General features: G+C 35.5%; 1 protein-coding gene across 3 annotated transcripts in view; it reads right to left on the bottom strand.

Annotated features, from left to right (window-relative positions):
• The window catches only part of ZBBX (zinc finger B-box domain containing), a 111,885-nt gene that overhangs the window by 36,674 nt on the left and 47,636 nt on the right, over positions 1 to 27,575 (bottom strand). For 2 of the 3 annotated variants that reach the window (XM_043996218.1, XM_043996217.1), the window contains exons 8-15: positions 18,939 to 19,094; positions 16,585 to 16,765; positions 14,174 to 14,294; positions 10,311 to 10,447; positions 9,163 to 9,260; positions 7,774 to 7,853; positions 5,864 to 6,036; positions 1,933 to 2,219 (exon numbers count right to left, since the gene is read on the bottom strand). In XM_043996218.1, the coding sequence (XP_043852153.1) occupies positions 1,933 to 2,219; positions 5,864 to 6,036; positions 7,774 to 7,853; positions 9,163 to 9,260; positions 10,311 to 10,447; positions 14,174 to 14,294; positions 16,585 to 16,765; positions 18,939 to 19,094 (1,233 nt within the window). The remainder of the gene's footprint in view (positions 1 to 1,932; positions 2,220 to 5,863; positions 6,037 to 7,773; positions 7,854 to 9,162; positions 9,261 to 10,310; positions 10,448 to 14,173; positions 14,295 to 16,584; positions 16,766 to 18,938; positions 19,095 to 27,575) is intronic. The other variant, XM_043996219.1, reaches the window with a different exon arrangement.

A 27,575-nucleotide genomic window follows, 5' to 3' on the forward strand; every position in this document is an offset into this window, starting at 1 on the left:
CTAAAAGCAGGAAACATTACTTATACTTCTGCATCTCCCTGAGTATCTGGTAAAAATTAAATCTAGAGCTAAAAGAGACTCTAAAGATCATTGGTACAACCCCCCCCCATATGAAGAAAATAAGGCTCAAAGGGATTCATTGATTTTCCCAAAGTCACATCAGGAGCAAGTGACGGAGCTGGGTTTTGAACCCAAATCCTTTGATACCAAATTCAACATTCTTTCTACTCTACCATGGATAACATATTTCCATAAATTAATTTATTCAGCAAGTAGCTGATTTTCTGCTACTTATAGCATCTCCACTTTTATAATGAATGATTAAAAATGCATCTCTTTTTCCTGAAACAATATCATAGAAGTTTAAGGCTGTTACCTAGATTAAGCACAGATGAAATAAGTGGAACCGAGAAAATAATTACTAAGACATGCAAAATAAAAGAACAGTAACTACAAGGAAGCTGAACCCTGCATAACGGTAATGACCAACTTTAGCCCAAAGAAGAAAAATGAAAAATTCACCTTCTTCCCTCTTTGCACTGGTGGGAGAAAATAGAGAAGATGGAGAGGAAGCATTTATACAGCACCTAATATGTGCTAAACACTGTGGGAAGCACTTTACAAACACTAGTTTTTATTTCATTTGATCATCACAACAACTCTGTGAGGTAAGTATTGCTGTTATCTGCATTTTACAGTTCAGGAAACTGAAGGCAGATAGAGGTTGGGGTCACACAGTGAGTGTCTGAGGCCAGATTTGAACTCAGGTCTTCATGACTCCAAGCCCATGGCTTTATCCAGTACACCACCTAACTGCCTCATTGCTATTGGGCCCCATATAATGTTGGTTATCCAATATAATGTTAGATGTGATTGAAGTTATTAGTTTTGCTCAATTTATTCTCATTCTTTTTTTAAGCTTTGTCATGAAGGATACCTCTCTAGATAGAAAAGGGGGAAAGTATGTATTGATAAATGAAGGTAATATAAAAATTAAAGATAATTTTAAATGAATTGATGTTATTCAAAGTCAAATATAACAATAATACATCTTACATTCTTTGATTTTTATATTAACTTATTCACTATGCCAACTTGTAAACTAGCTATAGCAATTTTAAGCATATGCATGATAATGGATGATAACCAATACTTTGTGAGTCATTTTTTTCTGCTAGAATGTCTTATTCAATCACTGTTTTCCTCTCCCCTTCAAAAAAAAAAAAACAACTTATGATTTTCTGTGTTACCCTGGGCAAATCACTTAACCTTCATTGCCTCACAAAAAAAAAAAAACAAACAAAAAAAACTTATGGTTTTTTCATTTATTTCCTTGTTCCACTGAAAAATTTATTTTTTGCCATGATTAGATAATGCATTTGTGTTCCTACTTAAACCTGCATGGGCCACAGATTCAAATGCAACATATCATATCATATCATATCATATCATATCATATCATATCATATCATATATCATATCATATCTAATATATAACATAATATAATATACGCATATATAAATATGTATATTATTAAATTTATGTATACAAAATATATGTATATATCTCTTTATAACAAGTAACTTATTGAGTAACAACTAGATAAAGGGCTTTTTGTACTGAATTATTATTCACAATACTGAATTTTATCATTCAGAATGCATAATACATTATAACAATGTATTAGTTATCATTTTCTGATAGAGACCTTCTTGCCCTGGTGGTTATCAGTGTAACAGGATCTGACTTTTAATTCTTTATCACTCACTCCCAGATGAGTTAGTTACTAAGCTGCTATTAGATCAAAATGCTGTCTCTCTATAATAAATATTAATCCTCTCTCTATCAATGTGAAATTCACTGGTCAAATTACAGAGTATAATTAGATTGAGAGAACGATTTTAAATCATTAAAAAAACCTATTGCTTTACCTTTGAAGACTTCATAGATCTAGGTCCCTGTGAGTTACTGTTTTCATGAAGATTGTTCCCTTCCAGGAAATCTTTGCGATTGTGTCTTAATCTTTCACCATGGGAGTCCCCTGAATCCACATTACAGTGGTAAGGGGTCCTTTGATGTGAAGAATAGATTTTCTCATCAGGTTTTTTATTTTCCAATAAAAAGCTTTTCTTTTTTGTTACATTTTTTTCAATAGAAACAGTTGACACATTTTCTGTTATTGGAGGAGAATCTGAAGTGGAGCTTCTTGATAATGAAACTACAATAAAAAGAAACAAGAGATCATTTGTCCATATTCTTTGAAAGTTAAATAGGGCATGCATCTATAAATAAACATTCTATAATGGACTTTTTTGGGGGGTGGGGCAATGAAGGTTAAATGTCACACAGCTAATAAATGTCAAGTGTCTGAGGCCATATTTGAACTCAGGTCCTCCTGAATCCAGGGCCTGTGCTTTATCCACTTATAATGGACTTTTATCAAACTATTTAAAAGTGTTTTGGTGTGAATGTATTGTGGCATGTATTCCAAATGTGAGACATGTGTAGACACATCTCTTTAAAGATCATGTTAATATAACAGATAAAATGCACCCAGAAGGGAATTGGGAAATCAGGAGCCCTTGACTCTAGCCCAATTTCTGACATCAACTACTTAAAAAACAAGGGGAGGCTATGCTTCTCTGTATGTACTTCCTTATCTACACAGCATGACGGGTGTGGTTTAGGTCATTTCTAAGTTCCCTTTTTCCATTTTAATATCCTAAGTATGGAAAATTCGATCTGAATTTTCCTTATGACTGATTCAGCCAGATAATTTTTCCCCTACTCAACCTTTATGAGAGTACTATTAATGAACAGCAAAACTGAAGCAATTTGAGTTTTACTCTTCTATAACTGCCCATTGACAAAAGGCAGCCAACAGGCCAGACAACAAAAGGGGAAAGACTGGAGTAAAGCCACAAGGTTCAGTGAGTGGGCAAAACCGCCTCTAGGCAACCCAAGTTAAGTAAACAAATACAAAGTCGGAAGCCCCAAAGAATTACCACTGCATTTGGTTTCAGCATTCTTAGTACATTTTTGGGGAAAATAAAATTCTTTCTGATGGCCTTTTTGTGTGTGTGTGTGTGGGGGGGGTTTCTTGGCAATGAAATGATCGAATTTCTCTGATCTGAATGGAACATTCAGATGACTGTCAATTACACTAAAAGTGTCATAACTTGGAAGTCACTAAGATGCCTGTAAATAGTGGCAAGTCACTTAACCCTCATTGCTCCGCAAAAAAAAAAAAAAAAAAGACAAGTTAAAATTAGGCCACAATTTAAGTTCAAAAAAGGGATGGCCAAGTGTCTATGTTATTAATAATAGAGTTCTCTCCATGAAAGAAACTTTACTGAGGGTAATCAGATTTATAAAACTCTTGGGAGGTTATACTGATTCCAAATCACTGTGACGATCTGGGTCCTCATAGCCTCCAAACATGAAGAAATGGCTACCAATTAAGAATGCTTTTGACTACAACACTCAGTACGGGGCAGCAGGCATCCACTACCACCAGGTGCAACCTGGTTTTGGCCAGCTCTAATTGTTAGGAAGTTTTTTCCTGACAAGAAGCCTCAATTTCCCACGTTTTACCTTCCACTCCCTGCTCCTAATTCTATCCTCTGAGGATAAGTAGAACAAATCAAATCTTGCATCCTCATAACAGACCTGACACAACCTTGTCTTTATTCAATACTTTAATCCTGAGGTTGCTATTGTCAATGAACCCCAGATTCCCTAGCTAAAAGTAGTTTTACAGGACATGTATGTTATAAATATACATAAATATGTAAATATAAAACAAAAATGCTCTGATTTCATTCTGTTCATGGGCTGTTTGCTTAAGAGAATTATTAGGTCCTGAAAACTAAGCATCTCATACAATCACAGGCTAAGTACCTATGCAGACATAAAAATATGAGCATATTTCAGAAGAGAATTACAGATGAATTCCTTGACCAATCCAAGGACGAGGGCCATTTTCTTTTCCAGGTCCTGAGGCCTGAAGAGTAGATGAGGCCAAGAGTACAATGAGTCCAATGGAAGGCTTTCATGGCACGAAAGGTGATAATGGTCAGGTTCAGAAGGTTTCTAAAGCTATAGACCATTTCCTCTGCTTTCTACTTACTGGAGGCATACTGTTCATTCTCACTAGTGACATTAAATAGCATACCAATGAAACCTTTCTCTTCTGTCTTCAAAAGGGAAAGTGAGTTTAAAAGATTTTCTATAAAATAAGATTCTAGAACTTTAGGCCTTAAAGAGACCTCAGTGTTCTTTTCAGGTGTATTTCCTTGCTTTTTATAATTGAAGAAACTAACAAACAGCTTAAGTAGAACTGAAAATCACAGGATATATTAGTGACCAAGAGTGAGAGAATCAGGGGTGAGAAGTGTCAAGTACCAAGAGAAAAATGATAGAGTTCAGTTCTCCAGGACAACTGCCATGATAAAGAATGAAACCTGCACCTGAACTAAGTCATACCATCAGATAGGAAAATTGGCAATAAAAAACTTAAGTCACAGAGATTGACTTTTTTTCTCTGACCATGGCACTTTGTATCTTACCTGGATACAGACTTGAGAGAAAGGAAAAGCAGATAGTATGATGGTGATTAAGTTCCAATGGAACTGAGGCACTGACTCACTTGGCTTGACATAAGTTTCTGATAGTCTAAACAAAAGCTGAACTAATGATTGACACAGACCATAATGTGGGAAGAGAGAATAATAGTATTTACAGAGGCTCTCTTTGTTGGCTTTGTCTCACAGAAGGAAAGATTGTTGAAGTTTTTGATTGTTTGCTTTTTTGTTTGTTTATTTTTGGGGGCAATGAAAGCTAAGTGACTTGACCAGGGTCACACAGCTAGTAAGTGTCAAGTGTCTGAGGTCAAATTTGAACTCAGGTCCTCTTGAATCCAGGGCCAGTGCTTTATCCACTGCTCCACCTAGCTGCCCCAAGATTTTTGAAGTTAATGGAAATTCTGTTAAAGCTAAAATTCTAGCTGGTCTGTCTAAAATATCTAATGAGTGGTTGCCAATAAATTATAAGCTTTAGCAAGAGTTAGGCTTTTAAGCATTTATTAAGGAGAATACGAATTTGGTAAAGAGAGAAAGTCCTACATTCATCTATCTATTAAAGGGAGAGAGCATTTCTAGCTCTGCTCTCCACCAGCATCCCCAGGAAAAAGAGCCCCAGTCAGAGCGCCAGGTTCCTCCCTCCTTCCCCCCACAAGCAGACGTCACTTCCTGACGCCAAAGAAAAGACTCCTGGTCTTGCCCTCAAAGACCTTCACGTCATGGCAGAGCTTTTCTACAGTAAGTCTCCAGCAGGTGGCATCATTCCAATCATTACAATTCATTGAAATGATTATTTACTAAAAGATTTTATATGTTTCATTGTCTTGTTAGCATTATATTTTTCTATTATTTTAATTTGATATGAATGTCAATATAGACATGGATGAGACCTTAGAGGCAATTTAATCCAACATTCTCACCTTACAGATGTGGAAACTGAGACTTAGGGAGTTTAAGTTACTTTTCTAATGCCACAAAGTTTTAGAGGTATATTTGAACCTGAGTAATCCCATAGCAAGGGATCTTTCCACTATACCTTGTCTCTTTTTTCCTTTCTTTGTCATTAGTTTTTATTTTAACAAATCCAGTGCTAGGAATTATATTTTAATTATATTTATATTTTTATATATTTATTTTACAATTGGTTGATTAGAATTAGAATAGTAACATAATTGTGATTTGAAAATTTATTATAGAATATTAAAATTTTCATAGATGTAAAGTGGTATTAGTTTAAATTATATCAACATTTATAATGAAAGTTTTTTTTTTTTAATCACACCTTTCAAAGTCTCTTTGGAGGCTGAAGAGATTGTTCTGCTGCACTGAGAAAACAGGTCTTTCTCCTTAGTTGAAAACCCATGCTGCTGCATGGCATCGATGGCCTTCATCAGTGAAAAGGGTAAGTCTTTTACAAAGTGAAAATCATTTTTCCGATATTGATGAACTGCCCAACTTCAGTTTGGAAATACATAAAAAATGTGGAAAAAAATTATCATCAAAGAATTTTAAAAAACTTCAGTTTGTCAAAATAAACACAGAACCTCAATTTGCTGTAATACTTAGAAAACAAAGCATTATGGTTAATATTCTGGATAAGTTGTTTTGTTTCACCCTTACAATTGGAAAATTTTTAATTTTTTAAAATATTTGTCTCCTGCCCAATCTAATTCTCCTAATTAAAAAAAAAATCAAGAAGAAAACCATAGCAAGAAAAGTGAAAAATAATCAATCACTTATAAATTATTAGACTCTGCCAGTAAAACACACACAACAAACATATTCATCAGTACACATGAGTATATAACATTACCAATTATCACAGCTAGATTTTTTTCATTTTAAGAAATCAAAATTATATAATTTTCATAAATTGAAATATTTATGTTAATATATTGATCATAAGTAAATTGGTGTAGAACCTCACTTGCATTTTTTTGTTTTCTTTAGCAACAAATAGGCTTCAAGACTACTTAATTTTTTCACAACAAGCAATTAGGAAACTGTGATGCTTGTATTACCATGTAATTCAATATCTATTCACTTACACAACAAAAATTCATTAAACATAGACTGTGTGCCAGGCATGATATAAGACAGAGGAGTCAAACATGCAGCCCACAGACCACACTAAGGACCATAACACTCCCACGTTTCTCCTGACCCAGATTAAAATGTAATAGGTAAATACTTTTTAAAATAAGTAAAAATACAACAGAACTTTGTTAATATTAATATGTGATTTTCTAAGTCAGTATGTGTTCCTCACAGATTCTTATGTAAGGTTCAGTAGCCCCCATTTCTCTTCTGTTTGACACTCTTGATATAAGGTACTACAGATACAGACAAAAATAAAAGTTTATGGCCTCAAATTCATCCTGTCAGCACAACATTAAGAAAAAGAATGAACTCCACTGAGATGATCCCTTTGTGAAACCAAACAAAAAGATAACAACTTGATAAAGTTTTAGGAGTCACTTTGATTTAGCCATGTCAATGTCGGCACAGTTCACTGACTACTCCTTTTTGATGGGGCAACCAGGTGGATGGAGCTTAGAAGTGACTTAGAGTCAGGAAGATTTGAGTGGAAATCCTACCTTGGATGGCATGATGATATGCCATGAAAACTAAAAAACTCTGAAACCATACCTTCAACATAATTAAAACAGTAGAAGATTATAGGTAGAGAAGAAATATTCAGGGTTCATAATAAGCAGACCAAACCTTAAGAGCAAACAATTTCTAAGAGGTCGCCATAGGTGTTCTCTCCTTCTTCTGCAGAAAAGTAATCTGATTAGTGCTCCATAGGTGGCATAGGGAAGATGGTGCCCATTGATTAGAAAATGGATGAAAAAATTATGGTATGTGATTGCAATGGAAAATTAGCACACCAAAACAGCAATTAATATGAGGAATTCTGAGAAACCCTGGAAGAAACTTGGGAAATGAAAGTGATGCAAATTAGAAGCCAAAACTGATCTTGGTCATAACCCTAACCCTTCTCCATAGAGAGGCATACACTGACACATATGGGAAGATGCATGATAAGCTGAAAGACAAAGGAACCAAGACAGCCAGTCTTGACTGTTCTGTGGAGTGAATGGTATATTTGGGAAATGCATGTGGCATGAAAGCAAAGGGAATATATAACAATGTCAAATTCAATCCATCTTATCAATGACCAAGTCTTACCTTTGTTGACTATCAGTGTCAGCTAATTCAATTTTGTAAGGCACAAAATCTCCTGATTCTCCAGGTTCCTCTTCATAATTCTTATCAAAAATAGGTTGTGAAATATTAATATAGCTCAATACACTTACCATAAATAAAGCAATTAACTTGTGGAATATACAGAGTGAATTTTCATCCCAATACTGACCCCAGGAATTCTGAATCTTGGGAGTTGTAAAATGTATCATGAATTCTGCATGAACCAAACATGAATTTAAGTTTCTTACTAACTGAATATTCCAGCTTCCATCCCATAATAAAAAAATCAATAAATGAATTCTATTCAATAGAAATCAAATGAAAAAATGAGACAAAGAAAATCTATACAGATAACAAATCACATGGCTTTCAAAACTGAACTATGCTATGGGAGAACAGGGAGGCGTCTACAAAGGGAGGTGGCTAAAATCATTAAATACATAAAGTACATTAAAATGTACTTTCTCCATTCTAGTGAAAGCTTTCCTGCACATGCTGGTGTTTTTGTTTGTTTGTTTTGGGTTTTTTTGAAGATTGCTTGTTTGTTTGGTTGGTTTGGGGAGGGTGGGGCAATGAAGGTTAAGTGACTTGCCCAGGATCACACAGCTAGTAAGTGTCAAGTGTCTGAGGCCGAATTTAAACTCAGGTCCTCCTGAATTCAGGGCTGGTGTTTTATCCACTGAGCCACCTAGCTGCCCCAGCACATACTGTTAATAGAAATATTTAAGGTAGAAAGAATACATTCTCACTGAACACAGCCAGCTTACCAAAATGTTTAAAATATTTCTTTTAAAAATCAATTTACATATAACTTCTCAAGAGCACATTCTTTTTTGTAACATTAAAGGGGTGGGGGGGCAGCTAGGTGGTGCAGTGGATGGAGCACTGGCCCTAGATTCAGCAGTGCCTGGGTTCAAATCCGGCCTCAGACACTTAACACTTACTAGCTGTGTGACCCTGGGCAAGTCACTTGGCCCCAATTGCCTCACTAAGAAAAAAAAAAACATTAAAGTAGGGGATCCATATTATACTATCGTAAATGAATGACAATTCTAAGATAGGATAAAAATTATTACATAATAAGAATTCGCTTTTCTGTATACACATTATGGCATAAATACTGTTGACTATATCTACAAATAGGCATTCAAACTCCTGAAAAGTTGAGCCTCACTCCAGTTGGCAGATATTTCCTTTTGCTCTTTAGAAATGCATCAAATGGGTTTTTATTCTACAAGTATATTAAATTCCTTCAGTTCTACCTTTCTTCCTTAATAACTTCAAATTTTTAATTCTTGAAAATTTGTTTCTGTACTTTATTATCTATTACTATTTATGGATAAGTAATGTGATTCTTCATGAGACACTCACATCATCAAGCTCCACTATCTTCACTGATGACTCAAGGTTCTCTAATTCAGGTTGTTCTGGTTGGAAAGGATCTGGATAACTTTCTTTCAGCTCTTCAACTAGGAAGAAAAACAAGAAGAAAGCATAACTCAGCAAAGGAGATTTATTATCTGTTGATTTATTTTCTTCAAAATAGTATAACCATCAGCACACAGATGGTGTTCTCCTTTACATTCATGTGAGGATAGAAATGCTGTCAGTTTCCACAAGTGAAATATAAATTTTAATTATCGAATTAAAACTATTTTTTGTGAATGTAAGAGGGTCTGGTTTTCACAAAAGCTCACAAGCAAAATATAAACTTTAAGTATATAATCAAAATATTTAATTAATGCAAGATTATTTGTTATCTTCTCACAAAAGCCCAAAACAGAAGTGAAATAATTTTAGGTTTTCAAGTTTAAAAAGAGAGGGATTGTGAGGAAGCAGATAGAGAATTGGTCTTGAAATCAGGAAATCATGGATAGAGTTTCAGCCTCTGCCACAGACTGGTTGTGTGACCCTGAGCAATCATTTAACCTCTTAGTGCACTAGAGTAGAGGTGCCAAACATGCTGCCATGGGCCACATGTGGCTCATATGAGATTCAAATATAATTCAGTACCACCTAGCTGCCCCCTTAATTCAAAAATATTTAACAAAATAATTTCAAACATATGTTACATTTTAAAACAAAATCACTATGTAGCCTGAAGGGAATCTTATGTATGGGTCATGGTCTCCATTTCTAACTGGGTTTGACATCAGTGTTCTTAGACAACTCAGATTAACCATGAATTACAGAGAAGATGCCAATCTGTATTGGCATCTTCACTTGAGTTTCTTCACTTGAAAGCTCCATAAGACAGTAAAATAACAGGTCCATTTTCTATCATTCATCCTTACTTTTTAAAAAATGCACTTTAATGCAAGTGGGTTTTTTTTTAATCCCATAGAAAACTAATGATCTTTAAAAAAAAAAAAAGAATGTTTGAGGGATCTGGTTATCTCTGACTAGCCATTCTAATTGAGAGTAATTTATATTCAAGAAAAACCAAATGTCTCTGGTGGATGCTTAACACATTAAGAATAAAATCATATTTATTAATATGTTATCAAATGTCAATGCACCTTCAATATTATCATCTTTTTCGTTTAGTGTTATATCTTCAGTCAAAGCTGCTAAAGGACTGGGTAGTTCACAGATGGGTATAGATGGACTTAGTTCTTTCTCCAGTGACACATTCTTTGTGCAATGAAGTAGGGTCCTAAGAAACAAAAGAGCAATGGAAGTTTTGAAAGGTGATAAAAACTTTCCTATAAGCAATTGTGACTTATTTATTTCATAATACATTACAAAGAATTATGAGAGATTAGGCCTAATTAGATTGAAGAGTATGGTCCTCGAAGATGACATCAGGCTACTGATAAAATGTTAAAGTTCACAAAATAACCTTGCACTGAATAACAATCTTAATATTAAGAAAAACACTATAATTTCTTTACAGATATGTCCTATGAGAAACTGGCTGAATTTCTGTTTAACTAATAGAGTCACTGGGCCAGTTCTCCAAACAAATCACTCATTGTGCCATGACACTAAAATTTTCATCTTGGCAAGTTTAGACTAATAAGAATTTCTTAGCACTTAGATTTACTGAAAAATCAGAAATATCTGCATCTAGTTTGGGATTCCCATGATAAGAATGTGATAGGTTTTCTCACAGTCATATAATTTTAGGCCAGGAGGAATCTTACAGGTCATGTAGTCCAAGTTCTTCATTTTAACAAATCTGTAAACTGAGGCATCCAAATGCTAAATAGCTTGCCCTAATTCCGGCTGTTAATCAGGAGTAGAGAACAGACAGTCTCTTGTGATTAGTGACTTATAATCAATCCTCTGTAATCTCTCCTCCATTGCTACCATTCCTATAATAGGAAGAAACTCAAATCTGCAGGAAAGAGTGACTACCAAATATAGCTGGTTTTCAAGTTATTGGCAGCAACTGTTCCAAAGGGACAAAAGCTCAACATGAATCAGGGGTGCAATGTTCAGCAGCTTTAAGAGCCCTCGTGTCCTCCATGGAGAAGGTCACAAACTCCTTATGCTCTAGTCTAACCATGACACTTCCAGACCACCTCTGTTCTGGGTTGCCTTTTAGGGAGGACATTATTAATATGGAATTTATTCAGAGAAGGGAAAATGAGATGAATAGCCACTGAATGAGCATGGGGTGTTTAGCTTAAAAAAAGATATGAAAAGACCAGGAATGATAGCTGTCTTTAAGAATATGACAGGTCTTTGATGGACCAGGGATTAAACTTGTTTTACTCTCCCCTGCCACTCCCCCCACCCCATCCCCATCTCACCAAGGAACAATAGGTGGAAGCTGCAGAGAATTAGATCTACCTCAGAATTAGAAGGCAACAGCTAGGTGGCTCAGTGGATAGAGAGTGGGGCCTATACTAGTCACTTAGAATTGTTTGGTTAAACCATGGGGAAGGAAATGGCAAACCACTCCAGTATCTTTGCCGAGAAAACCCCACAGACAGTATTAGTGTGCTTTAGTCTATGCGGTCATGAAGAGTGGGACAAAACTGAACAACTGAACAATAACGAGAAAAATAGAATATCTCAAGAAAGAATAGATTCCCCTTGACCAACGGACTTTAACTATAAAACAAAAACAACTGCATTAACACTTTTGTGTAGCAGATTTGTAAAGGGACCTCTCAGGGAGATGTTAAATTAGATGGCCTCTGAGGCTCTTTCAAATGCTGATTTGCACCATGAATGAAACCCACTCAACACTAATATAGGACTAAAAGTCGGTCTCTGAAAAGTGATATTATGGGGCAGCTAGGTGGCACAGTGGATAGAGCACTGGCCCTGGATTCAGGAGGACCAGAGTTCAAATCCAGCCTCAGGCACTTGATACTTACTAGCTGTGTGACCCTGGGCAAGTCACTTAACCCCAATTGCCTCACCAAATAATAATAATAATAATAATAAAAATAAATACAAGGTGTATGTATATATACACTGTGTATAAAAATATTTTAAAAAGAAATGTTATGCAATATCTGTTAAGGAAGAGAAAGACTAGGACTTTATAACTTAATTACTGGTCTTTAATATTGATATATAAATATAACTGAATAGTGAAATGATATGAATATAAAAGCATATATATATATATATATATATATATATATATTTATCTTTTTTGTGGGAGAGTGAGGGTTAAGTGACTTGCCCAGGGTCACACAGCTAGTAGGTATCAAGAGTATGAGGCTGAATTTGAACTTAAGTCCTCCTGAATCCAGGGCCCATGCTTTATCCACTGTTCCACCTAGCTGCCCCCCAAAAGAATATATATCATAAAATATACACATGTATATACGATAAATAATAGAGATTTGTCCATAGATTCTGATCTTACTTTGAACTATATCTCTAATGGTAAAAACAAGGTCTACTGAGCTCTCAACAGTCTTACCAGTTCATCTTTGCAATTAATGGAACACATTTTTGAGGCAACTCACTACAGTTTGGGTAGTCTCTGTTACTGCAAGGTAGATTTTTCTCCATTTAAAAAAAAATCTAACAATCATTATATAAGGATCGAAATATTGGCCTTTGCATAGGTATTTGCTCTAACTGAGCTAACTGAAGCCTAATAGGGAAACTTTATTTAAATTTTGTATTTGGAGTGGAAAAAAAAAAAGATCCTAGATAACAGAAGGCTCAAACTGAAAGTCTGCAAATACTTCAGGTGACTCCTCATATGGCATAATCTTGTGGCCACAGGGTTAACAAGTGAAATAAGCAGAATGAAAGTATAGCTCCTCACATTGCTAGCCTCGTGTTGTTTAGTTTTGTTAGTCCATTATGAATAATAATTACGGTGATGTGGCAAATTGTAATGATTTAAGAGAAATCATTTGACCAATAATATAATAAAATATAGAGAGCTGTAGCTTTTGAAATTATTATTGCAAGTATTCTGCATAGCACCAGAAGAAGGCATAATAACCAACGGGCGAAAGTTACAGGGATTCAGATAGCATGCAGAATTCACAAGCACAATGAAGTGCTTTGTAAGGCTGTAAACTCCCTAGCTCTGGAAGTGTTCAATCAAAAGCTAGTTGACAATTTATGATGCATGGATGGCCCACCTAACCACAAAGATGTCTTACAACTCTGATTAAAACATCCAAAGGCATTGCCTTTACATGTTGGGAAAAGATGAGTTTTTGTTAAGGCTGGGCCTAAGGAGCTTATCTAGTTCTATCTCTAAACCATAAAAATTTCAAGAATGATTCTAGATCTAACTTTTGGTCCAATTGATAGGTCTGGCTAATCAGCCCAAGGCTACAGCTGTAGAGACCTGTAACTATATACACAAAAGATTGTAGGCCAGTTTGACCAAAGTTATAATTGACATATTCTCAAGAATGTTTTGCTTTTGAGTCCATATGTCTCAGCTCTGCATAGAAATGCTGAGTTAAATGGAAAATTTAATGCAGTATTATTTAAATGATCCTAGAATTTCTTGGGTTTAAAGTTTCAAACACTATATATGAAATTGAGGTAAAAAATAATGGTTGAAATAACTAAGTTTCATTCAAAGTTTATTTCAAGTGAATGAACCTTTAGACTATTTCTAACTTACTGATTTTCTGACCTCTTATGTTAGATTTGTATATTTTCTATATAAAAATGTTATTTTCTAACATCAGGCCAAAAATAATGATCTGTCATATTAACCAAAGGGCTGCTCAGCAGGAAACAAACAGTAGTTTCATAGTTATTTCAATTATTATTTTTGTTATTACTATTATTATTTATTCAATTATGAAGAGAATAGACAAATTATTATTTATTCAGTTATGGAGAGAATAGATAAATTCGTTATAGAGGTACTTTACACAATATAAAATATTAATAGCTTTTCTGTTGCTTATTACTATTGTATAAATTTGTTAAATACCTTCTATGCTTCTTAAGCCATAATCTTTCCACATAAGTCAGGCTGTCTTCTTTAAATTCAATTTGAAGTGGTTCTCTCCAAATTTTAAGATTTGTCTGTACCTCTGATGCTTCTGTTTGTTCTAAAAATATAAATTGTTTATCTATCATTCAAAGCTAATTTAATAATTATCACATCTCATCAAATGCTGCTAGATTCAGAGTATGTATTCACTTTGTCTGTCATGATCAACAGGCTTAGACTTTTAAAAAAATCTTAAAAGATTCTACTAAGTATATGAAATTTTAGAATCCAAATCCAAATTCAATTTGCATTGCGACATAAACAAAATCAACAAGTTTGAGATACATACATTATTTTCTTCAATTATTTCTTGACTTGAAACCATATAACAATTCCTAGACTTGCCTTTTTGAGCAAACTGATTACTTTGAAGGAGAAAGATAAATTAAACAGATGTACTGCCTATCCATCAGCCATAAAATATTAACATTATAGGGCATGGAGAGAAGAAATATTCAACAATGACACTAGCAGGAGACAACTGCCTGCCTGAATTTATATCTTTATGAGACTCTCCAAGATGATGCTTAGATATCATTAAAGGAAAAACTTTACTTTAAGCTGATGCACTGATGATTTCACAAATCTAAGCACTTTTTCACTATAATTTTTGGCATCAGAAGTAACAATTAAGAACAATAATAATAGTAATAGCTAACATTTATATAGCACTGACTATGTGCCAGGCTCTGGGCTAAGTGCTTTACATATCTATTAAAAAATTATATTTGACCATCAAAACCCACATTTATTGTCAATAGGAGCACAATCACATTTTTGGATGTTAGGAAGTATTCATCAATCTATTTAAAATTGTTGTCTACTTAATCATATGAGAACATGTCAAAGAGGCAAGATGAACAATCCTAAAAGAAAAGCATTAAGAAGAACTGATAGGGGAAGCTAGGTAGCACAATCAATAGAGCACAGGCCCCTGATTCAGGAGGACCTGAGTTCAAATCCAACCTCAAACACTAGACACTTACTAGCTGTGTGACCCTGGGCAAGTCATTTAACCCTCATTGCCGAAGAAGAAGAAGAAGAAGAAGAAGAGGAAGAAGAAGAGGAAGAGGAAGAAGAAGAAGAAGAAGAAGAAGAAGAAGAAGAAGAAGAAGAAGAAGAAGAAGAAGAAGAAGAAGAAGAAGAAGAAGTGATATTTGTGTAGCTACAATCTTGGCTGATCCACACAAAACACTCTAAGGTGAACACGGAGGGTATTATCATCCCTATTTGTCAGATGATGAACCTGAAGCTTGGAGAGATTAAATGACTAGTGCTCATGGTCACACTGTTATTCTCTTTCTTCTAGACTCTACTCTTTAAATGATTATGCCACAATAGGAAGGCAAAGCTACACATATAAAACTATAAATGAAACACAAATATACAATGGACAATGAGAAGTTTAGAGAAATCCACCCCTTAACAGGCCTGAGTATAATTGTAATGTCAACACCGATGGTACTACTACTCTTCGACTATTACTTATTTAATGCTGATTATGTGTGAGGAATTTGTGGGAAATACAAGGATTACTAAAATATAATCCCTAGGTTGATAGTCATTCAACTGATATCTTGGGCTTCTTCATGAAACGTATTTGTCTTTAGAAAATCTGGTGTATAGGGGAAAAAAAGACTTGGTGGCAATGTCAACAAAGGGGAAGTGGCATCTAGAATACATTAAGAACAGAAAAACTTATTTTAGAAATCAGAAAGGGAGATGGTAAACAAGTTTCTTTGGCCAAAAAAGAATAAAGTGGGAAAGTAATAGCTTCAAAAGGTATAAAACAATGACATTCATGATCAAAAATATGACTGATATTAGATCGGCAGGCACTGAAGGGTTCTGAAAAAAGGGAGATAAAATTGAGCAAAGGATGTTGGAAAAACAATAGCCCTTTATAATAACACAGTACTTGACATTCAACAGTGCACTTTACAAATAGTTTACCCTTGTCACAACCTGGGAGGAAGGTGTTTTTATTATTCCTATTTTACAAATGAGGGAATGGCAGCAGGGAGAAGTTAAATTTCCTTCCCAGGGTCACACAACTAAGAAATGCCTGAGATTGTATGTGAATTCCGATCTTCCTGACTCCAGGTCTACCACTCTACTCATTGTGCCATCTAGATAACTCATGTTTATGTGTTTATCTTCCTAATATACTTGAGATACAGTGGGATTTGTGATAAAGGATGAGTAATGATTGGAAAAATATTATTTCAAATATTAACTAAAATAACCACACTTTCTTTTAAAAAAATCACATGCATAAATAATCATGCTTTCTTAAAAAAAACAAACAAACAAAAATAACCCTGATTTTTGTGAAAACGAATCTATACCTGGGGAAGTTTCGGCATTCTTTTGAATATGTTTCACTTTGTTTTCAGGATTGCCATTTCTCCATTGAGTCAAAATTTCTTGAAATGATCTAGCAGACTCTTCCTCATCAAATGAACCTTGAAGCAGGAGCCCGCCAGTCTGATTAGTTGATTCAACCTTTTTTGATGGTATAGAATCTACCTAATTCAATATAAAGTATTAATCAAAGATTTGATACAAAGTTTTATAATCTCTTAAAATTAAAATCCACATTTTTTAACTGCCAACTATGAACATAGTAGTGAAATTTTCATTTAAAATGTTCCTTTTGGGGAAGCTAGGTGGCACAGTGGATAAAGCACCAGCCCTGGATTCAGGATGACCTGAGTTCAAATTTGACCTCAGGCACTTGACATTTACCAGCTGTGTGGCCCTGGGCAAGTCACTTAACCCTCATTGCCCCACCAAGGGAAAAAAAATGTTAAAGTTTCTACACTTTTCAATATTCTCTATAATTATTCAGTATGGTGAACATTCAAATCAGAGTTTGTAAATATATGAATAATCATACTAGATAAGATGAAACAACCTAACATGTTATCCTACACTTATCTTAAAGTTCAGTGACAAAAGTCTAAATAGATTCACTATAGATCTATCAAGATTTTTGCCTCCACCTACGTTGAGAGCAAAATAAAGGAGAGATTAAACAATCATTCTGTGAAGGAAATCATGGTGTCAAACTGGATACTTCAAGTAAAAATAACAACACCACCACCACAACTCCTTACTGAGGCCTGAATTGTTCAACAAGGCTATATACAGCAATCAAATACATTGAATAGCTGTCAAATCTCAACACTGTAAATTGTTGACAATGGAACAGACTCTTATTGTACCTTTGTATGCATGACTTAATTCATTATCCTCAGTTTTCTAATTACAGGGATACTATAACTTTTAAAAATTAATTATAGCATATAATTATTAGGATTAAGCTTTCTTATTATTTTGATTAATTGAGGAAACCCATTTTTTGGTCTGGCCAAACTGAAAGACAGATATTAAATGTCATCGAAAACCGTGTTGGCCTATACTATGGGAAGAACAACAAGTACAAGTAACACGGTCCAAACTGTCGTGTGTTCATGACAGTTCTTTGAGCCTGCTATATTGAAATGTAGTAAAATAGAGCGCCATTCAGTTGGTTCATCATTGCAAATATTTCGAATAAAAGCTGTGAATATAATGAGAATTGGGACTAAAAATAAAGAGTAGAAAGAGAATGGGCCATTTTGCATTAGGGAAACTGCATTACACTTTTAACAACCCTAAATTATATTCTGAAAGAAAGGCCTGCATTGTCATTGCAAATTTTCCCAATTATTATAGTCTGTGAATAAATCATTCAATCAGGAAGCATGAACTTATTAAGCACCTACTATCTGCCAAGTGCTGAGCTAGGCAATGAGGGGAAAATGATAAAAATTTTTAAAAAGCAGCCTTTAAGGAACATACATTCTCTTGGTGAGACAATAGGTGCATATATCATATGCAGGAATTGACAACAGAAGAGATGGGATCCAAATCCCATTTCTTCTCGCTCCTCAAAACTAACACCAAGTATGGAAACCCTCCAACAAAAAGTCTACTTTTCAGTGGCACTTCTGGTGGGGAGGGGAAGGCAGGGTTACCTAATAAACATTTAATAAGTGCTTATGGGGCAGCTAGGTGGCAAAGTGGATAGAGCACCGGCCCTGGAGTCAGGAGGACCTGAGTTCAAATCCGGCATCAGACACTTGACACTTACTAGCTGTGTGACTCTGGGCAAGTCACTTAACCCCAATTGCCTCACCAAAAAAAAAAATAAATAAGTGCTTACTATGGGCTGGGTTCTGTGCTAAGCGTTGGGGATACAAATATGGGCAAATTGAAAGGCAGTTCCTGCCCACAAGGAGCTTAAATTCTATTGGAGAAAGGCAACGCATAAAAGGGAATTGAAAATCAATTGGGAGGAGAGTTAATCAGTTCAGGGCATGGTGGCCAATTCTAGAAAATAAAATATGGTTGGTCTGGACCTTTCTCAAAATGGAAGCTCTGGGAGGAACTCACCAAGAAGAGAAGGGAACTATAAGGAAAGGGGGAGAAGACAAACGAAGCATGGGTCAAAGTTCAAGGGGTGAAGCATGACTAATCTGGGACCCTCCTTTTTGTTGTGCTTAATTAGGCTTGTTTCACAAATAAGGACAAATTTGCTTTGGAAAAAAGAAACACTAAATTGTAAAAAATAGCTCCTAAACAACCATAGGGATTTAGATGAAAATGAATCATAGTTCCCATAACACAAAGTTTGGATTTGTTTCCTTCCCCTTACCTCAGGGTCACTGATCTGCAGAGATCGAGTTTTTGAGGCATTTCCATCTTTGCTAATCTCTTTTTTCAAATTCTGTTCCTCTCGAGATTCATCAGGATAAATTTCTTTTAAAAATCGATGGGCAATATCCAATCTAGATAAAACTTGGGCTCTCGTCTATAAAAGAAGAGAAGCATATAACTATAAAGTCAAAAGTATAAGCTATACATATATTGCAACTACAATATGTCTATGACTTGATTTTTGAACTTTGTTTTAATGTATATGCACAGCTATGTGAATTTGTTTACTATCTGTATACCCTACCATAAAATTCCTACTGTGAGACCTCTTCTCGGTGAAGAGATAAACCAAGCTTTCCAAAGGCCTGAAACTGGTGGATGACAATATCTGACAGACTTACCAAGCTGGAAGGGAATTGAGTACAACAAAAACAAAGAGTATATCTGTCACTCAAACAACAGCCTACCTCCAGTTATAGCTGGTTGGTCAAATGTAAGTAATGATTTGATTTGGGGTCAAAACTATTCATTAAAGTGTCTGTGCCTATGTATTGTGAGATATGTGTAGTGACAGGGGACAGGGGAGGAGTTTTAAATCTAAATTAAGGAAGGAAGTACATATAGAAATCCTTTCGTTATATTATTAAGATATTACTTTGTACTGATATATTTAAGGAAAAACCCCTGATATCTATATAATCCCTGCATTTTACTAAACCCAATTAGTAGCTAATATTTATCTGCATCAGAGGAAAAAGATTGCAAATTTATTCAATTCAAGAATCCAATTCAGCAAGACTCAGTGAAAAATATACCAGCGCTAATTCTTTCTTCAATTAAGACTTTATGGGACAGCTAGGTGGCGCAGTGGATAAAGCAATAGCCCTGGAGTCAGGAGGACCTGAGTTTGAATGTGACTTCAGACACTTGACACTTACTAGCTGTGTGACCCTGGGCAAGTCAATGAACCCACAAAACAAAACAAAACAAAAAAGAGTTTATGGATGATTATAGGGATCTAGCAACCATTAAAATTAAATGCTGTTTAAATTTCTTATTATATATTGACAAATATATTCAAATATTAAAAATCTTACATGTATTTCACAGAATGAAAACATATTCAAGCAATATTTTCATGTAGTAATATTAATCGAGGCATAGGTATTGATTTAAATTAACCTCTTTTTTCAAAAGTTGCACTTCCAATTGACATGCGAATAGAGGGGTAATTCATGAACTGCGATTGTTCTTTGGTGCTGGCATTAGCCAATTTTTAGCCACAATATATGGAAGTAGTAAAAGCTCATTTATTTACTAATTCAATCAATCAGCACATATTTATTAAGTATTTATTAGGTCCAAAGCACTTAGCACAACTCAAAGAAAGTCAATATAACATAGAAAAAACATCCTCTGGTTACTACTACTTGCTTCCAAGTTCTCAGAAAATTCAACTTTAGTGGAAAATTTTAATGTAGGAAACTGCCAAGAAATCTTACCTCGGAGTTATTTGCAGCCTGCTTGACAGGGGTGCTCACAAAAGACATAATGAAACCTCGGTAACAGTGCAAAGCCCTGCCAGACCACAAACTGGACTATTATATACCATACATGGCATAAAAATATATATATACCACAGGAATTGAAAATTCTGCAATCATATTTTAAACAAGATTAAAACAGCATGAGAATATAGGCCCAGAAAACAACTCTGCCGAGGCCATAATTACCAGAACACAATATATAGGAGTTTATCAGAGATATTCTCCATCTCATTCTGAAGAAAGCAAGTCTAGTTCTTAAAAAAAAAAAAAAAAGGTAAATTCCTCCAGAGATACCATAGGATGAAAGTACTGAATTTTCTGTCAGAAAGATCAGAGTTTGAATCCTACCTCAGACACTAAGCTCTTGTGTGACTCTGTGCGAGGCATTTATCCTCTTGATCTCAGTTTGCTCATCAGTAAAATGGGGATAATAATAGTACCTACCTTGTAGGGCAGTTGTGAGCATCAAATAAAAAAAAACCACCTTTCAAAGCTTAACACACTACATAAATGCTGGCTTGTAGTAGAAGTAACATTTAGGAAAGAAAGAAAGAGAAAGAAGGAAGGAAGGATAGAAAGAAAGAAAGAAAGAAAGAAAGAAAGAAAGAAAGAAAGAAAGAAAGAAAGAAAGAAAGAAAGAAAGAAAGAAAGAAAGAAAGAAAGAAATATCTGCAAGACTAAAAATGAAGTATAAAAAGATGGGCTACAAAAAAACATTTATATTATATGTGTGTTTATGTAACAAGTCTATATTTTAGGGAAAAAATGTTTAAATGATATCTGTCTCCCCAATATGGGAGAGTAGGAGATGACATAGATGTATTTGACATTTGAAATTAACACACACATATGAACACCCAAACACATACACTCACACACAAATACACACTTGCACACAAACATATAGAAGCAGATTTTTTTAGAGCAGGATTGGCTTTTCTTCCTCACACTCTGTCTTTTGCTGCTAATTTGTGTTTTGAAAAGAGTAATTTCAAGTTATGTGTCCTTTATTGCTCTTCCTCCCTTCCCAAAAGTACCTTTACTATAGGTTGCAGCCTCCACTTCTGCTCCCAATATTCTGTGTGTGTGTGTGTCTTCTCCCTCACATGAAGCTCACACCAACTCTTCTCTTCTCTAGGTGTCTTCTCTGAGTAACCATGAGATTTTTGTTGTTGTATGTCCTTCATTCTCAAAGAGGAACATGGCATTGGGGTGATGACATAACTTGCAGTGAATTGGATTCAAGCAAGTCACCAACCTCACTCTCTCCTCCAGAGCCTTCTGGGTCCAGTCACAAGATATACATCAGGATGACTGGACATGGTCCCAGATGTTTAAGGCAATTGGGGTTTTTAACTTGCCCAGAGTCACACAGCTAATAAGTATCTGAGGTAACATTTGAACTCAGGTCCTCCCAACCTCAGGACCAGTGCTCTATCCACTGTACCACCTACTGTGGGATGTATTTATTGGAAGAAGTTTCTAATTGCAAAGTAATTTGATTGTTTATTCTTATTTCGATGAGCAATGATCACTTACTTGTCTGTGGGCTATTTTAATGTGATCAGTGAGCATTTTAATTCTGAATGCTTAATAATTATAATTCTGAGACAGATAATGAAACATACCTCCTTTCTCAAAACAGATTGAAGAAAAACCACAAGAGAAGAATAGCATATGCAACATCATATACAATACCTTTATCAAATATTTTTGCTTAACTACTATACTTTTTCACAAGAGAGAGCTGAATCTACAGGAAAGGGTTGGAAATGATCTGATATAAAACCAAAATGTTTCACTATAACATATTAAGATAACAAATTTACACTTCTTTTAGTGAAAAATGCAAAAGATGGTAACTCTCCATGTGCAAGATACCAAGAACCAAACAAATATCCCAAGTTCATGCCAGTGGTGTAACATGTCAAAGATCTGTCCATTTTACTGCTCAGTTGGCAGGACAACATAGCACAGGAAGAAGCATATGTTTCTGGAGGAAAGTGGCGTAACAGTGCCAGATGGGTTCAGTGTCTGCTCAAGCATTACAGGAGACCAAAGTGTCATTGTTGGAACCAAGAAGAGTGTGGTAGAAGTCCACCCACCTAAAATAAGGTTCTTAGAACTGGGTGAACAAAATTTGCCCTCTAACACTAGATTAACAGTGTATATTCTATACAAAGTGCAATTTGTAAACTAAATTTCAAAATATTTAAATAAAATATTTAATCCCACTACAAAAATAGTGGGATTTTGAATAAATCTGGATATCTAATATTCAGAGGCAGGCAATTCACATATTCCTTCAGGATTCTCTCAAAGAAGCAGGAGCCAACGTGCCCTGTGGTGGCTCCAATAGCTATTAAGGTCTAGCAGGAAGCCTAAAATGCTAGTCAGTTGGGTGGTAGTGATCCCATAGATTAAGTTAGCACCCCATCCAATGGGATGTAGCTGCTCTTAAGAATCTAAGAGATGAATATAAGGTGGCCCTTCACAGAACAATCATAATGATAAGATTGGCAAGGAGAACAGAGGAGCAAGTAGCATTCCATACTGTCTTTGTATAGTAGAACAAATAAAAAATACTAATACCCCACAGGGCAGAAATCCTTTAGTACACAGGGCACTGACCAGTCAAGCAGGCAAACCCTGGGTGCACATAAAATACACTGAGGATGCACATGCTTTTATTATGCATCCATGCTACATTATAACAAAACTGGGAAGGGACTGCACCAGTTACAGGCAAGGATGCCATCTTGCTTCTTCTCAATGATATCCTTAGTTCTAAGTTCCACAACAATGTAGTCCAATTTGTATTATAAATCATGTAATGCAGAAGAATCATATGAATAGCCTCCTCCCTTAGCCAAAATTATAACAAAGAGCAGAAATCAAAGGTGGCACACTTTTAATATAAGGAATGAAAAGTTATATTAAGAGGTGATTGAGCCTTGTCCTTCTCTTCAAAACTGAAAGTAACAAGCCAAAATAATAATAATGATTAAAATAACAACTAACGTGTATATAGTTCTTACTACCTGCTGGACAGTGTGCTAAGAAATTTACAATGATCTCATTTGATCTTCACAACAACCCATTTTAAAGATGAGGAAACTGAGCTAGAGTTAAAATGATTTGTCCAGAATCATAGAGATAAATAGGTCTTCTTGACTCTGCTGTGTGGTGGTATGTGATAAAATAGCAGAGCACTTTACCAGCTTCTACTCTAATGCAAACCAGATCCCTTTCTTATACAAAAGATGTAACACATGGATCACTGCAAGATGAGAATGCTGGTGACCCTTCAAATACAGAGACTATTGATGAGTTTATATGCTTTATATAAATCATTCCGAGCTTATGTCAACTTTATAAAAATCCATAAGCCAATTTGTTGCCTGAGGAACAAAAAGCATAAGTGAAAAAGACCCAAATATATAAAAGTAACTTTGATTTGATGATTATTGAACAAGAAATCTGGGATCTCCATAACATTTATATTGTCTTTGGTAATTATCACAGTTTTTGACATAGTATTAAAAGCTACTAAGAGTGGAATGAAGGGACTGCTAGGTGGCTTGATAGATAAAGCACTGGCCATGGATTCAGGAGGACCTGAGTTCAAATCCAGTCTCAGACACTTGATACTTACTAGCTGTGTGACCCTGGGCAAGTTACTTAACCCTCACTGCCCCAAGTGACTTGTCCAGGGTCACACAGCTAGTAAATGTCAAGTGTCTGAGGTCGGATTTGAACTCAGGTCCTCCTGAATCTAGGGCTGGTGCTTTATCCACTGTGCCACCTGGCTTCCCCCAGTATAAAAAGGTTTAAACACACATCCCCAATAAGTATATATTTACTCATTTTAAAATTAATATGCATATGACTATTCCAATAATTATTGTCATTACAAAGCAAGCAAGAATAGAAGTGAAAAGGTTGAAAAAATTAAAATTATATTTGATTCTTAGATTCAATGGAGAAACACTTGAATATATTTAATGAGGAAGGGGGTAAGAGGAGAGAGACAATTGTCAGACCAACGCATTAGGGAGAACACTGGCCGCAGCGTGGAGGATGACAGGGAGGTGGGAAAGACTTGAGGCAAAAAGTCAATGAGGCTATTACAATAGTCTTGGCAAAAGCTAATAAGGACCTAAAGGAGGGTGGTAGCTCTGTGTGTAAGTGCAGAGAAGGGGATAAATATAAAAGGTGTAGAGGTAAAACTGAAAAGATTTGGCAGCTAATTGAATGTGTGGATATGGAATGACTGAAAGTGAGGAGTCAGTGATGATGCCAAAGTCCTGAGCACCTGAGAGACTGGGAGGATATGGTGCCCTTAGGCTTCAGGAAGCCTGAAAGTGTGGGATTGGGGAAAAGAATAAAATGCTATCTGTTGTTCCAGAATTCAATCTATTTGTACCAGTGTATCTTGTGTGATTCTGTCCCAGATCCCTTAAAATAAAAGAGGTTTAGAAAGCAGGATGCTTTCTCACTGCCCTTACCACAAAGCCCATGGTTCAAGGGGTGTGTACTGTAACCACAAGGTAACCCAGAGGACAGGGAGTAGGAAGAGAATCTTACTGCTGGTACCTGAACATCGGTGGTGGGTAGCATTCACAGTCAATGCTCAATGTTCATGGAAGTAACATTCCTAGAAAATGATGTGAAAGTCAAAAAAATGAATGTCGATATATTGAATCTATGGGAAATACGGGGTTAGGTTCCTATGACCACCAAAAACTATAAGCTTTCACTAGAGATTGCTGAAAATACACTTTTCTGCATATAATTCTTCATAACAGAACATTCATTTTAATAATATGCACTTTTCCTAACACAATAACTATGAAATAACCCATAAAATACCGAGGAGAGGAACGGCAAAACACCAGACAGGATGGGGAGGGTCAGGGGCAATGAGGTCTGGAGAACCGGAAGTAACAAAGGGAAAGGGGCAACAGCTGCTATCATTAATCTCCCTTTCCACTTGATGGTTGAACTGTTCCCTTATGAAAATCACATTTGCTGGGGTGAGTCCCAAGCCTTCCAAGCTTATAGCTCCCTCACTGCACTGGGTAGCTCAGCTTGGCTGGCCTGTGTAGCTTTTGGCTCCCCACAGCCTGAAGAGCTGCTCCTTCCTCACTCAGCCCCAGTACCATGGAGAGGGCAGAGGAAAACCATCTCCTTTACCCACAAACTTGGCTGCTTTTCCATTTTTTTTAATTCCCTCGTGGTGCACTTGAGAAGTCACTTTAGCACTTTCTGCAGCAGATTCACAAACATTTAAAATATGTTCTTCCTTTTTGTGTATATAAACGTGCACATCACACCTCTCCTTTTTGCTTTACTACACGTAGCCACGTATGTATGTAGCTGCCAATGAGAAAGTGAAAATTAAGTAAAACACACAAATGCTGGAAGTCGTGAAAGTTTGTTCAACTTAAAATTCTGCTGATGAAATGACAAGTCTAAGAAAGAGGAAAGGAGTTATCTTTCACAGAAAAGGTGAGGGGGTATGTTGGAAATACTAGTAGTTTTACACTATGAAGTAGGTACTATTATTATTATCCTCTTTTACAAATGAGGAAATTGAGATTAAGTGACTTGCCCAGGGTCACACAGGTAGCAAAGGCTGAGGCTGGATTTGAATTCAGGTCTTCCTGACTACAAGCCTGGCGTTCTGTCTCCTGAACCACTTTCCTGAAAGCCCTGCAAAACTTGTGTTGCCTTCATTGATTTTTACAAAGCTTTTGACTTGTTTCTCAACCAATGGCTTAGTCATATACTGTAAATACATAACTGCTCCAGATAAAGTGAGAATGCTTGACTATCTGGATGTCCACATGGAATACGACTCTGTATGTGAAGCTTGCCAGCAACACAGTCTCAATAAGAAAAAGTGATATAAAATGTGATCTTTTTCAGGGAGAAAGTTGAAGTCCATTATGACACTTGCCTAGCCTTAAATCTATTATTATCTTTCAAAAAATAAAATTATACATGGCTTCCTAATTAAAGAGAGACAGGGAAGCAAACAGTATTAAGCACTGGATGTATATAAATGGCATCATGCTATATGGTTCCACAAAAAATAAATAAATAAACACATCAAGCATTCCCTTCATCTCATAGAATCTTTTGCCAATGACATAAAAATGTCATTTGGACTGAATAAGTCAAAAATTCTTAATATATATCGAGGAAAAGTAGAGACTGACAGCTTTGAACTTGAATGCAAGGTTACATAAAGCCAATGGGTAAATGCAATAGTGATACATATATTGGTCTCCTTGAGATAGTATACATCAAGCATAAGACTGGGTACATACATTAAGAAGCTTATTTGAATTATGATCTCAAAGTGGAATAAGTAGATGTTAAAATCAACCAATACCTATGCAATAACTATTTTAATATACACTTACAGAACAGTAAAAATGATCAAAACAGATTTGGAACATAGCCAAACAAAAACCCATAAAATCTTAACCAAACACAGAGTCCATTACCCTAAGGATACAATGAAAAAAAAAATTAATGCTTCAATGCCAGAAAGAAGGAATAGAATTGATAGACATTCTTAAATAGATTACATGATGAACAGGTCCAGAATTTATGAGAATATTTTTGGAATAAGCAGACACAATATCCCTGAGCAATAATAAAGGCTAATAATAGGTACAACCACTGGATTTCTCAAACATAAGAGTACTTTACCACCAGATAGAGTCTATAAAATGGCTAACATCCAAAATCAGAATCAATAAGCCCTCCCCATGGGTGACATCTACATGAATTCTGGCAACAACACGTAGACAAAGATGGGTAGAACAAATGTCTGACATGCTGCTATGTCTTTGGGAAATGAAGGTGTTTGTGATCAGAATTCAGGACCAGGTCCTCCTTGTCAACATAAATTACAGAAGGGTTATCCTTACAAACACCAGACTTATTGATTGCTGTAAAAAATGCATAAACTGCATGCTACAAAAATTTTGAACCTACCTAATACCTAGCAAAACATTGTTTAGAGGTTAGAATTCAGGTCACTACATTGCAAGAACAGAGAGGTTTCTGTAATT

The sequence above is a fragment of the Dromiciops gliroides genome, chromosome 3 (assembly GCF_019393635.1).
Source record: "Dromiciops gliroides isolate mDroGli1 chromosome 3, mDroGli1.pri, whole genome shotgun sequence".
Taxonomy (NCBI): domain Eukaryota; kingdom Metazoa; phylum Chordata; class Mammalia; order Microbiotheria; family Microbiotheriidae; genus Dromiciops; species Dromiciops gliroides.